This window comes from Cololabis saira, chromosome 9, assembly GCF_033807715.1.
Source record: "Cololabis saira isolate AMF1-May2022 chromosome 9, fColSai1.1, whole genome shotgun sequence".
NCBI lineage: Eukaryota > Metazoa > Chordata > Actinopteri > Beloniformes > Belonidae > Cololabis > Cololabis saira.
In genome coordinates, this window is record NC_084595.1 from 41,096,025 (window position 1) to 41,110,055 (window position 14,031).

Here is a 14,031-nt window from a genome sequence, read left to right on the forward strand (position 1 = left end):
AAATCTGAGTCCCTTTAGGGGCTCCGTGGGGCTCCCTAAACGCAGCCCCTCATTTGTTCTGTCCTAAAGCGGGTGAAGAGGCGGTTGCAGCTCCCGCAGCACCAGAGTCCTGACTGGCTGAGCTCCACACAGGGGAACACCATCAGTGCTATTTTATTTTATTTTATTATTTTATTATTTTAGGTCTGATTTATGTTGTGATGTGTGATGACATTATTAAGAGTATGACATGAATCTGGCTTCATTTCACCACCTCAATCCCTGCGTCGCCAGTTCCCCGTGTCTTAAGTAAATTCTTACGGGAGGGTCCAGGTTGCCGTAAAGATAAGCAGATTTTTCGGTTAGTTTTTTCTTTTTAGATCCGAGGATTTGCGTAGAAGGTGGCTTCCGCAACTTTCAGGCGCTTTTTCTGCGCAAGCAAGCTTTATAGATGAGGCCCCAGGGCATTACAATAATCTAAACGACATGAGATAAAAGCATGCATTAGCACCTCCGTGCTGGCCTGAGAGAGAAACGGGCGGACTCTGGCTATGTTCTTAAGATGGTAAAAACCGATCTTTGTTATGTTTTTAATATGTGGAATAAAAGTGAGCTCAGAGTCAAAAATCACACCCAGATTTTTAACTGATTTTGAGGGTTTAAAATCCTGTAACTTTGGTAAAAGTTTCTCTCTCTGGCCTTCGGGACCGATGAGTAAAACCTCTGTTTTGCCCTGGTTGAGCTGTAGGAAGTTTGCTGCCATCCATGACTTGATGTCTAAAATACAGTTAAAAAGGGCATCAAGTGGCCCTGTGTCATCAGGAGACACGGCGATGTACAGTTGCGTATCGTCAGCGTAACTATGGAAGCTGATGCCGTGTCTCCTGATGACGTCCCCAAGGGGCAGCATGTACAGATTAAAAAGAGTTGGACCTAAAATTGACCCTTGGGGAACCCCACACCTTATCTTATAGATTCCTGAGGAACATGTATCCATACTTACGAAGAAACTTGGATCAGTGAGGTAGGACGTGAACCATTTAAGAACAGTACCAGAGAGGCCGACCAGGTGCTTCAGTCTGTTTAATAAAATGTGATGGTCTACTGTATCGAAGGCGGCGGTTAGATCCAGCAGAACCAAGACTGTGAGTTTTGGGTTATCTAAATTGCACCTGATGTCATTTAAAATCTTTAAAAGTGCTGTCTCTGTACTGTGGTTCATCCTAAAGCCGGACTGATGAGCCTCTAAAATGTGTGTTGAGTTTAAAAATTCATTCACTTGATTAAAAACAAGTTTTTCTAAAATTTTACTTAAAAACGGTAAGTTGGATACAGGCCGGTAGTTATTTAAAACATTGAGGTCCTGTCAATGCCTGAGTGTGTCAAATAAAAACAGTATTTTCTCTCTGATATTAGTGATGAAAATGTTGTTTTTTTCAGGTTTCCAAGCAGCAGGTGGACACAAGTGCAGACGTGACTAAAGTACGGTTTAATAACAATGACACTGTGCGGTGAGACGCAGAGACACAGGTGTAGATGAAACTCACAGGAAGTTGGAGCAACCAGGACTCCAGCATGAGCTCTGTTTGTGCAGCAGGAACGAGACAAGGGGGAACGGATGAAGGTGATGAAGGCAAAGGTGCAGTCCATGAGGGGAACTGAGGCATGCTGGGAGTTGTAGTGTCAGGACGGTGATCAGAGGGCTGGCCATGCTGACCGTGGAGGTGTGGGAGGAGCCAGCATGACACTTTTCTCTTAAGGAGACAATTCTGTCCATGGTTTTCACAGTCTACATTACTGATAAAAAATGAATCAATATGATCCAATTGAAGATACTTTTATTTCTATCTTGGTCATACAATTGTACACTTTTTTATAAAAAGAAAATAAAGAATGTTGTTGGTTGACTTTGCTATATTTAGACACGTGAACATCTGATTCTCTTCAACTCTTGTTAGAATTTAAATGGAAATGGCTCAATTTTGATCCAGACCAAAAATCTCCCAGGTGGGACAGTTTAGACAAAATGTTGAACGTTAAACGTATATATAAGTAGCTTATCTCACAATAAGAGTTAATGATTAATACTAGAAGAAGGTTTTTGACAGTTGGAAGTACGTTGTTTTTCAGGTTCTACGTCACTTGTTATTGAAGAAAAACATCTATTATCCCACAGTTTCAAGTCCTGTTTTTAAAAAACACTTGACAATAAAAATCCATAATGCTTCAAAAAGTCTTTACTCCTTTTTAGTGCATGGATCTAAAATCCATTTAAATAAAAATGTCTCAAATTTGACCCAAAACAGCCTCAGTGTGAAAAATCTGAATCACTTGCATGAAAGTTTGCAGCTACGTGCCAAGTAAAGCAACAGACTACTTTTACATGACCAGACATGATTTATGGGAGTGGTGAAATGGTAGATGAGCTTTGTTGTTGTAATAACCCCCCACTTCTTCCTGAGCTCAGACGTATCTCCATCCTCTCCGCAGACTTCCTCGTTCCATCCCTCTCAGAGCTGCAGTCTGTGGGTGGAGACTGAGAGCTGATTGGCTCCACTCACTGCACGGTCACATGGTTCTACCTCCAGGAAAAAGAAACTTAAACTCACACACTCACTCTCTGCCTCTGACAGATGAAATGGCGCAGAAAGGAGCTCAGCTGGACCAAGAAACTTTCACTTGTTCAATCTGTCTGGATCTACTGAAGGATCCGGTGACTATTCCCTGTGGACACAGTTACTGCATGAAGTGTATTGGAAACTTCTGGGATGAAAAGGAGCACAAGAAGACCCACAGCTGCCCTGACTGTAGGCAGACCTTCACACCGAAGCCTCTCCTGGTGAAAAGTGTCATGTTAGCAGTTTTGGTGGAGCAGCTGAGGACGACAGGACTCCAAGCGGCTCCTGCTGACTGCTCCTATGCAGGACCTGAAGATGTTGCCTGTGATGTTTGCACTGGAAGGAAAATGAAAGCCATAAAGTCCTGTTTGGTGTGTCTGGTCTCTTACTGTGAGAAACACCTCCAAAAACATTACAGTGTGGCACAGTTCAAGAAACACCAGCTTGTGGAGCCCGCCAAGACTTTACAGGAGAACTTGTGCTCTCTCCACGACGAGGTGATGAAGATGTTCTGCCGCACCGATCAGCAGAGCGTCTGTTATGTCTGCACCGTGGATGAGCATAAAGGCCATGACATAGTCTCAGCTAAAACAGAAAGGGCAGAAAAACAGAGGGAGATGGGGATGACTCGACAAAAGATCCAGACAAAGGTACAGGACCTGGAGGAGGAGGTGAAGCTGCTGCAGCGAGAGGTGGGGAACATCAATCGTTCTGCTGATAAAACAGTGGAGGACAGTGAGAAGATCTTCAGGGAGCTGGTGCTTCTCATCCAGAAGAGAAGCTCTGATGTGAAGCAGAAGGTCAGATCCCAACAGGAAACTGAAGTGAGTCGGGTGAAAGAAGTTCAAGAGAAGCTGCAGCAGGAGATCACTGACCTGAAGAAGAAAGACACCGACATGGAGCAGCTTTCACGCACAGAAGATCATAACCAGTTTCTACACGGCTACACTTCACTGCTGCCACTCAGTGAGTCCACACACTCATCCGGCATCCATAGACGCCCTCTGAAGTACTTTGAGGATGTACAAGCTGCTGTGTCAGAGACCAGAGAGGAACTACAGGACATTCTGGGAAAGAAATGGACTGACATCTCACTGAGAGTGACTGAGGCAGATGTTTTACTGTCACAGCCACCAGAGCCAAGAACCAGAGCTGACTTCTTAAGATATTCACGTGAAATCACGCTGGATAGAAACACAGCACACAACAACCTGGAGTTATCTGAGGGAAACAGGAAAACCACATTGACAGTTTCACAGGGTTATCCTAGTCACCCGGAGAGATCTTCTGTAAAGTTTCAGATCCTGAGTGAGGAGAGTCTGACTGGACGTTGTTACTGGGAAGTGGAGTGGGGAGGACAAGAAGGTTCTGTAGCAGTCACATACAAGGATGTCAACACACCAGACACTAAATTTGGACAAAATAACACATCTTGGGCTTTAGTTTGTAAAAATAAAAGTAACGAATTTCTGCATAACAACCTCCAAACCCGCGTCTCTGATTCTCAGTCCTCCAGAGTGGGAGTCTACCTGGATCACAGAGCAGGTATTCTGTCGTTCTACAGCGTCTCTGAGACCATGACGCTTCTCCACAGAGTCCAGACCACTTTCACAAAACCACTTCATGTTGGGATACGTCTCTCCTTTGCTTATGGAGACACTGCAAGGTTTTATAAACCCACATGAGTGTCCAATCTCTTGCTGAGTTCATCGTTGTGTTGCGTCTTTCCTCCTCTCAGACTGATGCATCCAGTCAACAATGATTGAGAGATCAATGCCGTTTGTTCATACATTTTTAATCTGCTGGTTTGAGTTCCTAACTTAAATTCAGCTCTTCATTGGCTCCTGTTAGACTTTCTTTAAATTTCTCTCTGCTACATAAGACTTTTGAATATTTCTAAATATATTTGTATTTTGTTTTTCCATCACTGCATCTTTAAAGCCTCCTTTAACATTTAAAACTCAATCTTTTCATACAATTGTGTAACACAAAATGCTTCACAGTTATAAATGTAAACTGTGAGATTAATCCAAGTTTTTCATTGTGAAACTGTGAAGAATCAGAATCAGAAAACTGCCTGTTTATCGTGACATGCTTTGATACTCAGGAGGTTAAAACTGCTGACTTCCTGGTTGGTCAACTGAACCATTGTCAGATGGACACATCTGTCCGAGGTTTACTTTAAGCTGACTGTTGGTTATCACATGTTAACAGATGACAGCGAAGCCCTTCCTGAGTTTGAGATGTCCAACAAATACCCCATTGTCTTTAGAACCATCTGTTCAAACCTCCAACAAGAGGTCCTATTTTAGTTGACCTCTTGACTCTTTGTGTTTTAAGGATGTCTGTTTGTTTCTTCATACTAAGAAAAGTCATGTGTGTGACCATCTGTTTTTGTCCATTGTCCATCCACTGTCTACCATTGGTTGTCTTAACATAGCCAACGCCTGTCAGTTTTTCAATAAATACCTCCTGCTAAGAAGGACCCAGCAAGCATTCCGTCGAGAGCCACAGAGAGAGAGCCGTGTTGCTCGACAGGGCTCCGACTTTGCTTCACTTCTGCGCAGAAGGCCTTAAAAATCATTTCTGACAGTTTCCGGTGTCTTTTTCTAAGTTATTAATATTGTGATGACTTTTTAACCTAACATTTTGGTGCCGAAACCCGGGATCTCTCGAGCTGCGACGATTGGGGTGGCGTAAGATTCAACAGGCGATCAAAATCTGTCGACAGCGTTCTGACTTCAGGGACGGGGCCAGGTTGATCTTGCGCTGTTCCAGAGTCCAGACGACGAGATTTCCCAGCCAGGGAAGGGCACTAGGAGACTGGTGAGAGACCTCTTTTGAGTGAAATTTCTGTGTATACTAACAAGAGGTTAGCGAAAACGGTGTTTGGCGGCGGGTCGGGGACCTGATTTTTATGAGGCATAGGGGCCTCTAAAAATACTGCCTAAAGAGCAGTGTGTAAGACCAACATCTAACTCGGTCGGGGACCGGCTTTTGAAGTCAGGGGACTTTAAAAGTACAGAATTACGAGAAGGGGTTTCTATTTGGAAATGATTTTTAATGGTTTTGTTTATGTTTGTCTAATGTTTGTCTGATGTTTATGTCTGTTCAATGTGGGGTTTCCAAAATTGAGAGGAAAAAATTTTAATTGTTCACTAAATATCAGGCTAAAACCAAACTGTTGAAAAAGGAAACTTGTGTTCTGAGAGAAACTTAGGAAAGAAAATAACTGACGAAAAATAGCAGAGGCGTGGTTAAGCTGAAATGTATGCTTAAAGAATCTCAAAAGATGCTTAATTGATGGGGAGACGTCCTCAAACTTAAGAAAATGGAGACAAATCTTGCGAAATAATAATACACGAAACTTAAAAAGAAGTAAATGGACTAATTTAAGACTAAAAGAAAACTGATTAAATGTCCAAAACGGGACAAGGTTCTAACAGGAGAGAAATGAAAAGGTAAAGAAAACTCTGTGTCTTGTGACAGGCTGCAGCTCTCTGTGTGTGTCTCTGTGTGTGTGTGTGTGTGTGTGTCTGTGTCTGTGTGTGTAAAAGTTCTGCTGCAGTGTGGCTGCACGTTTACGAAGAGCTGCATGAGATGACAGGCTTAGTGAAGCCTAAGAGGGAGGTGTCTTCTCATTTGGAGACTACATGTCCGTGAGTTGAGGGTTGAATTTCCTCTCTGTTGAAGTTTTTGTTAAAATGATACAAATAGCAGCCGAAAGCTCTGTGTCTGTGTGTGACTCTCTGTGTGTGTGTGTAAGGCTACAGCGCTATGTGTGTGTGTGTGAAAGCGTGCTCCAGCAGTGGGTGCAGCGCTTTACGAGCGGCTGCAAGGCTCTGTGTCTGAGGGAGAACTTTTTTGTGTTTCTGGAAAAAGGGGGGTTTTCAGTGGTGAAGTGAAGTGAGCTCTCCTTTTGGAGGAGACGTAGAGATGTGGAATAATATAGTTTGTTCTATAATTCTAAGCCCTGAATGAGGGCATAGAATCATAGAAGTTTTAAATTGGGTTAATTCACCATTTAATTTGCAGATTACTTTTGTAATACTGTATTTGACTCGGATTGTATGCAGGAGAAACAAACCCGTTGTACAATCTTTTTAGAAAAGAAGAACTCTGAGTGCATATTAGCTATTCACACTGAAAATGTGTACATTTGTGATCAGTGTTGCTACCATTTAGGTTGTGAGTTCATCTGAAATGCACCAATTGAGTTTGGTTAGTGTAGGTTGAGGGGAAGTAATTTACACATTTGCAGTGATACACAAACCCACATGCAGATGATCTGAAGTGAGTGTTTAATGTTAGTGGGTTTTTGTCTATGTGTAGTTTACACATGGGAATTTATCCCACAATTTTCTTAAGACTTCTATGAGTTTTCATAGAAGAGCGTGCATTTGCGTTGCAGCATGCAAACAGAAGATTAAGAATCTCCTGAAGACTTTTATAAGTACTCATGATTTATCTGGAGATAATTTTCTGACAATTTTCTGACAATTTTATGACAATTTTCTGGCATTTCTTTTTGATTTGGGGAAAATAGAGCTCAACAACAGTTGAGAAGGCATTATTTGATAGAATGATTCCTCTCAGTCCGACGTTTTGTGACTGTGAATTATTGTTTATATATATATATATATATATATATATATATATATATATATATATATATATATATATAAGTTCACTGAAGACTACTGTTTACGTTGCAGGAGAGTTGCTGCACTGACAGTTTTTGTGTGGTGTTACTTTAATAAGACCATAACCTACTTGGGTTGAAGTAAGAACGTTAATCAATGAGAAATTCTGTAGTCTAATCTACGGTGGGAGACAGAATTTACCAGGTTTTTGCCCCATCTAATCTAGTGATGGGAGGGGGGGATCTCTGAGGGACATAGATATCCAACCCTAGAGAATCATTGAGTCAGACCTGCCGACCTGCCAGGATGCAGAGGTCAAAAAGTGGGAGGGCCACTTATCTGGGGAGCCTGACTCTGGCAGCCTGACTCTTCCAGGGAGAAGTCAACAAGGAGGGGGTCTAATGACAACAAAACCCCCACCCCTGTTGGCATGCGAAATAATGCTATGAAGCGGACCAGTGCTTCCAAGGAAGTTGTTCCCCCTGGTGGCTAAGTTGAGCCATAGGGAGTTTCTATGGCTCAACAGGAGGGAGTGGGAGTATGTAAGGGTACATATGATACATCATGAGGATTAAATACTAAATACCCTTTAAAAATTTTTTAGTAGGAGTTTTCCGACATGTTGCAGATACAACATGAAAGGACCTATCCATTTGAAGTTGTTCATATGGATTTCATTCTTGGAGTGAACTAATGGCCTGTTAAGTTAAGGCTCAAGAAAGCCATGGCCTGAATGACGGCCATTAGTTGAACTGTACATGAGAATCGTCTTCTTGTACGCTGTTGTTTTCTTCCTCTCTCCCTCTCCTAAAGCAGGAACTGCTGAAACTGGGTAACCGGATCCTGAGTCGAGTGGTGAAACGTCATCACTCCGTCAGGACGGGCCCTTTTTGCTGTCCAGATCAGGACACCGGCAGCAGTAAAGGCTGCTGAATGATCTACTGCGTTCACCAGTTGCAGTGAAAGCTAGCAGAGAAATGCCAGGCTCGAGTAGTGCGGGAAGTCGGGCGGTACTCGAACCTTTGCCCGCCGAAGAATTCAACTGATGCCTACTCGCCAGCCACAGCCTGAAGATGACTAGCCAAACTGTCTTGCGACAACAAACTAGGAGAGGAGTCCGAGGAATGGAAGAGACTTTTTCACTACTGAGTCATGCTGACATAATGACTGAGATTACGATTCCGATTCCGACTATTACTGTCTTTGTACTGTCCTGTGTTTTCATTACCTGTATGTTTACAATGACACTGGAGTGTTTTATTTTGTTTACTGTTGAAGTTTCAAAATGATAAAAAAGGAGGGAAATGTGAGATTAATCCAAGTTTTTCATTGTGAAACTGTGAAGAATCAGAATCAGAAAACTGCCTGTTTATCGTGACATGCTTTGATACTCAGGAGGTTAAAACTGCTGACTTCCTGGTTGGTCAACTGAACCATTGTCAGATGGACACATCTGTCCGAGGTTTACTTTAAGCTGACTGTTGGTTATCACATGTTAACAGATGACAGCGAAGCCCTTCCTGAGTTTGAGATGTCCAACAAATACCCCATTGTCTTTAGAACCATCTGTTCAAACCTCCAACAAGAGGTCCTATTTTAGTTGACCTCTTGACTCTTTGTGTTTTAAGGATGTCTGTTTGTTTCTTCATACTAAGAAAAGTCATGTGTGTGACCATCTGTTTTTGTCCATTGTCCATCCACTGTCTACCATTGGTTGTCTTAACATAGCCAACGCCTGTCAGTTTTTCAATAAATACCTCCTGCTAAGAAGGACCCAGCAAGCATTCCGTCGAGAGCCACAGAGAGAGAGCCGTGTTGCTCGACAGGGCTCCGACTTTGCTTCACTTCTGCGCAGAAGGCCTTAAAAATCATTTCTGACAGTTTCCGGTGTCTTTTTCTAAGTTATTAATATTGTGATGACTTTTTAACCTAACAAAACACACACACACATACTGGACACAGATGATCTGTTGTGCTGTTGTTCAAACCTGGATGGATGTGGAAGTCTAGAGTACTGTGTTACACTGAAATCATCATGGTGATATATTAGTTTATTTTACGCTGCTGATGATTGAGATCAGATGTAAACGAAATAAAGGAACAAGAATTTTCAAGAAGATGATGCATGTTAATATGTAAACAAATTGACACCTTATGTAATGAATAAAGGTTTTTTCTCAAAATAAAACATTTGGTTTTGTAGTTGTTTCATGATTTTTAGTCATATGTGCTCACAAATATGCAATTAATTAGTAAAGTTTGCATGTAAAACTGTTTTCTTAATATACTGTATTTATGTTTGTTATTCACTAAAAACACTTAATTGCAGACAAATATACCAATTTTTCTGGACTCATTTACCAATAATACTAATACTACTACTAATAATAAAAATAATAATATTATTAAGAGGAAAAAATGATCATTATTGTTTTGTTATTTCAATAATAAGTCACTGGAGATGATTAATAACATTTATTTCACTGAGGCTGAAACCTGACACCGCTCGTCTGTCCTCACTGGTGGTCAAACAGAGCCCCCTACTGGTGGAAGGAGGTACAGCATCTAAAAATACACATTGGTATTTTACAGGGTTTAGTAAACACACCAGTCACACAAGGTTATTCTAAAGCAGTTCCCAAGACATACCTGACCTTTGTGTGTCTCCTACTGGCTCTGATGCTGCTGCAAGTAAAACTGTACTCTCCACCACAGACCTATAGAATATATGCAACATCTTGCTGTAAATATCGAGGGATACAAACGTCTTCAAGATGTCAAATCTACAAAATACCCTTTTCTAAAGAGCCTCAGCATCACATTGTAACTCCAGTCTGTTGTCCAGGTGAGCACATGGGTCTCTGTCGTCCTCCACCATCTCCAGCTCTTCTGCCATGAAGGAAATAGTATTCTATAAAGTATTCCACCAGTCCTTTGCACCCAGCCTCCTGTTCTCCACTGACACATCTCCCCACAGCAGAGTCATCTGAGGGTTTCTGATAGCGGCAAGACTGAGTTGTGCAGGAAGTTTTGATGTTTGTACAGAGTGAATATTGATGCTGAAAGTATAGCCTCCTGCGACGATGACGAGCTGCTTAAAACCTCACAAAAAGTAGTCTGTCTATCAGATACATGATAATCTAGGTGATCGTGGAGGCATCCACCCGTGTTTCCTGGAGTTTGTCACATAGTACCACGAGTGAGAATGTGTTACATGCAGTAAAGAAATGAAGGAACATGATTTTTCAGTGCTTTATCTGTCATCCAGATGAGAGTGGGCCTACTGAAGCATTATAGTGGTATCTTTAACCCCAGTTAGCACACAGTAAGCAAAGTTGGATAGGTCCTGAGAGATGGTTGTTTGCTTCCAAAGGGGAGACAAAGATAGTCTCTCTAGAACTTTAATGATATGGACTCTTAGGGAAAAGACTTTACCATCACTGATGGCAGATGGATGAGATGTTTTTTGGTACATGATGGACACTGGAACCTTCTCTGATGAACTCTCAACACTCATAGAGTCTCAGAGTAATCAATCACTGTGCAATAATAATAATAACCACAATCATATGCTGTAACAATGCACCTTTCAATAACCATGTCTACCTCATACTGCTGCACCTTTCACTTTAAAAAAAAAATTGTATATATGTTACTAAGAGCTGTCATTTATCTATTTACTGTACAGTGAGTGAAAATAACCGAGTCAAATTCCCCGTCTTGTTTGACCTGACTTGGTCAATAAACCTGATTCTGATTCTGATTCTCCTGTCTCTGGGAAACAAGGTTGAAGAGACCTTGGAGAAACTTGCAGAGTTGAGCCACGCAGATTTCAGAACCCTGGGTCTGAAAAAATCCAGGTCTTTGGCTGTCAGTCCGGGAATGATGTGAAGTCAGGCAGACGACCAAGATGCTCCGGATTATGCTGAACTACACCCACTAATCAGTGTTTAGTTTGTTAGTTTTGTGCAAAGCTTTCATCTGGTCTGACTCCTCCTTCCTGGAAGTTCCTCTACACCAGGGGTATTCAACTAGATTCGGCCAGGGGGCACATCTGCAAAAGGATTGTATGGAGAGGGCTGCACAATTTGAAAATTTGGGGGTTTTCAAAATGTATTTTGCACTCAAAGACCAAGACTTATGTATATATAATACATTTGTATTATACATTTGAATATATCTAGTTTACATATGAATTATGTATTAATTGTCTCCAGATTTAGTAATTGTGAATGTTAAATATAATATTCAGATAAAGAAATATTATTTTGAATGCAAGTTCATTTTGAAACCATGCATTGTGCAAACTTAATGAAGTTGATATTGACCTTCTTTTAATAAAACACGCCATAGTAGCCTAAGCTTAAAGTAGCTAAAATTTCACTTTTTCCATGTGACCGTACACCCATATGGAACAACCCAGACATTGTGAAAAATGATAAAAAGATGGTTAACTTCGTTCAATGGAGAGATCAAGGAATACGGTATTTACAGCACGTAATTGTAGGAGGACAGTTTGTACCTTTCAATACACTTATGGTTCAATACGGAGTTAGCAGGAATACATTTTTAGAGTATCAACAACTTAAGGCCATAATAAATAAAACATACAAAATTAGACAATTAGACTTACAACTTCCCGCTAAGATAATAGATTTATTGAATCTAAGCACTTTAAAGTTGTTATCAAAACTCTACAGGTTAGTGTCTAAACTGGACGATTCAGTCTCTCTCCCGATCTCCAAGTGGGAGGCGGATCTCTCTCTGAATACCGACCAGTTTTCTTGGTCACAAATATGCTTAAATATGTTTACTATGACTAAAAACCCAAACTTACAACTTATACAGTACAAAGTTCTTCATAGAATACATTATACTGGACAAAGGATGTTCCAGATGGGCTTTGTCACCTCTAATATCTGTTCACAATGCACAGAGAACACCCCAGATAATTATATGCATGCTTTATGGTTCTGTACACCGGTACAGATGTTCTGGAAGGAGATTTGTGAGGATTTATCCACATGGATCAACCACAGAATCCCAGTGTGCCCCACGGTATGTATATTAGGTCACCTGGGAGACACTCAAATAGAACCTAATTGGACACACCGGGTTCTCACTGCTTTATGTATCGCAAAGAAAACCATTCTAGTAAATTGGAAACAAAAATCCAGTTTATGTATCAACCATTTTAGGAATCTTTTATCAGATCATATTAGTAGTGAGATAATGTCTGCCTCCACTGAACAACATTCGGCTGAATTGCACTCTCTGTGGTCCCCGATTATTGGCTTCGTTACCTAGTGGGGGCGGGGGGGGTGGTGATCTCATAGCCCTTGGGGTTGGGGGTCGGCTTGGGGGGTCTGGGGCGCGGGCCTCTGGTGGCCCCTGGGGGGCGGTGGGTGGGGCCGCGGGGCCCTGTCCCTAGCCGGTGGGGGCCTTGGGGGCCTATGGGGGGGGGTTGCCTCATGGCGGTGGGGGGGGGTGGCTGGGGAGGGCTCGGGCGAGGGGCTGTGGCTTGGGCGTCTCCGGGCGTCCCGGAGGGGGCTGGGCCGTGGACGTGGGGGTCCCACCCGGAGGGCCCGGCCCTGCCTGGGTGGGGGGTGGCTGTCTGGGGGGGGGGGGGGGGGGGGGGGGGCGGGTCCGGGGATTGGGCCTCCCCTGACCGGGAGGTGCACGGGCGGGCGCGACGGCGGGGTGGCACCATTCCCAGGTATCTATGTCTTATGTTGTCAGTATGAATGGGAGGATGTTGGACCGTTTCCCCCTCCGTCTGGGGGCTCCGGCGGCGCCGGGGGCGCCCGTGGAGGTACGGTGGGGCCCTGGCCCGGCTCGGAGGGCCGGCCCCCGTCTACTGGATGGCCGGTGGGGGGACGCGGGTGTCTTATCAGGGCCGGCTTTGCTGGTCCTGCTTCCTGGCTTCGGCCTCCGCTCCCCCTCCTTCCCCCCCTACACGATTCATACGCACATAGGCGAAGGGCGGGGGGTCCGGGTCGGGGGGGCACTGTCCCGCGTGGCCCGGCACTCCCCACCTCACGGTTTTAACAGCAAAATAGACACTGCACATTCAACACTTAATAAATACATTTGACAAGGACACGTAGTTCGGGAGGGGGGGGGGTCGGTGTCAATCGATACTTGGCCCTCCCCCCTCCCTGTTTTTAGGGCATTAATCACATGCACTCAACACCAGGGGCGGGAGGGCGTCCCACATCACCCGCGTTCCCTCACCGGCCTGGGACAGGTGGGTCGGGTTACCCGGGCCTGGCGGGGCCCGCCGTGCAGCCTGGGGTGCCTTCTGGCGGTGCTGGATCCCCCCGGGGAGGGGGAAACGGTGCGTGATTGTATGTCTGTGTCTGTGAGAATGCGGTATGGAAGGGTCCTGCCATGGAGGATTTGAGCCTCCATTGGCAGGACATCAAAACTTAATAATTTATCAATATTATATTATACAAAGATGGTTATTATTAATATTATTATTAGTATTATTATTATTAGTAGTATTATTATTATGTATAGTATATCATATTATTATTAGTATAGATATCGGATAGTTGAATGGATGAATGAATGGGATGCCTGGGTCTGGGGCCCTCCATTGTCGGGCCTGCACGGGTGTCGCCTTGTTGGGGGGTTCCCTCTCTCCGGGCCCGTCTCTGGTCCCCCCCGCTGCCTCTGCGGCGGGGCGCCCCTCTGGTCTTGGAGGGCCACTTTCGTGGGGGACAGGTGCGCCTGTCTCTCCGGGCAGGCTGGCCCCCTGCCGGGTGGGGGTCGTTGGCCTGAAGGGT

The 14,031-nt window shown here is 43.7% G+C and overlaps 1 protein-coding gene across 1 annotated transcript; it reads left to right on the plus strand.

Moving 5' to 3' along the window:
- The first annotated feature begins 2,617 nt into the window (after window positions 1–2,617).
- LOC133451160 (tripartite motif-containing protein 16-like) lies at window positions 2,618–4,497 on the plus strand. Its single transcript, XM_061730117.1, has one exon. It carries the CDS (start codon window positions 2,618–2,620, stop codon window positions 4,280–4,282), a length of 1,665 nt encoding a protein of 554 aa, XP_061586101.1. The 3' UTR covers window positions 4,283–4,497.
- The last annotated feature ends 9,534 nt before the right edge of the window (window positions 4,498–14,031 follow it).

Bases quoted from the DNA above. Each gene is read 5' to 3' on its own strand.
- LOC133451160 (XM_061730117.1), top strand. From the start codon at position 2,618: ATGGCGCAGAAAGGAGCTCAGCTGGACCAAGAAACTTTCACTTGTTCA.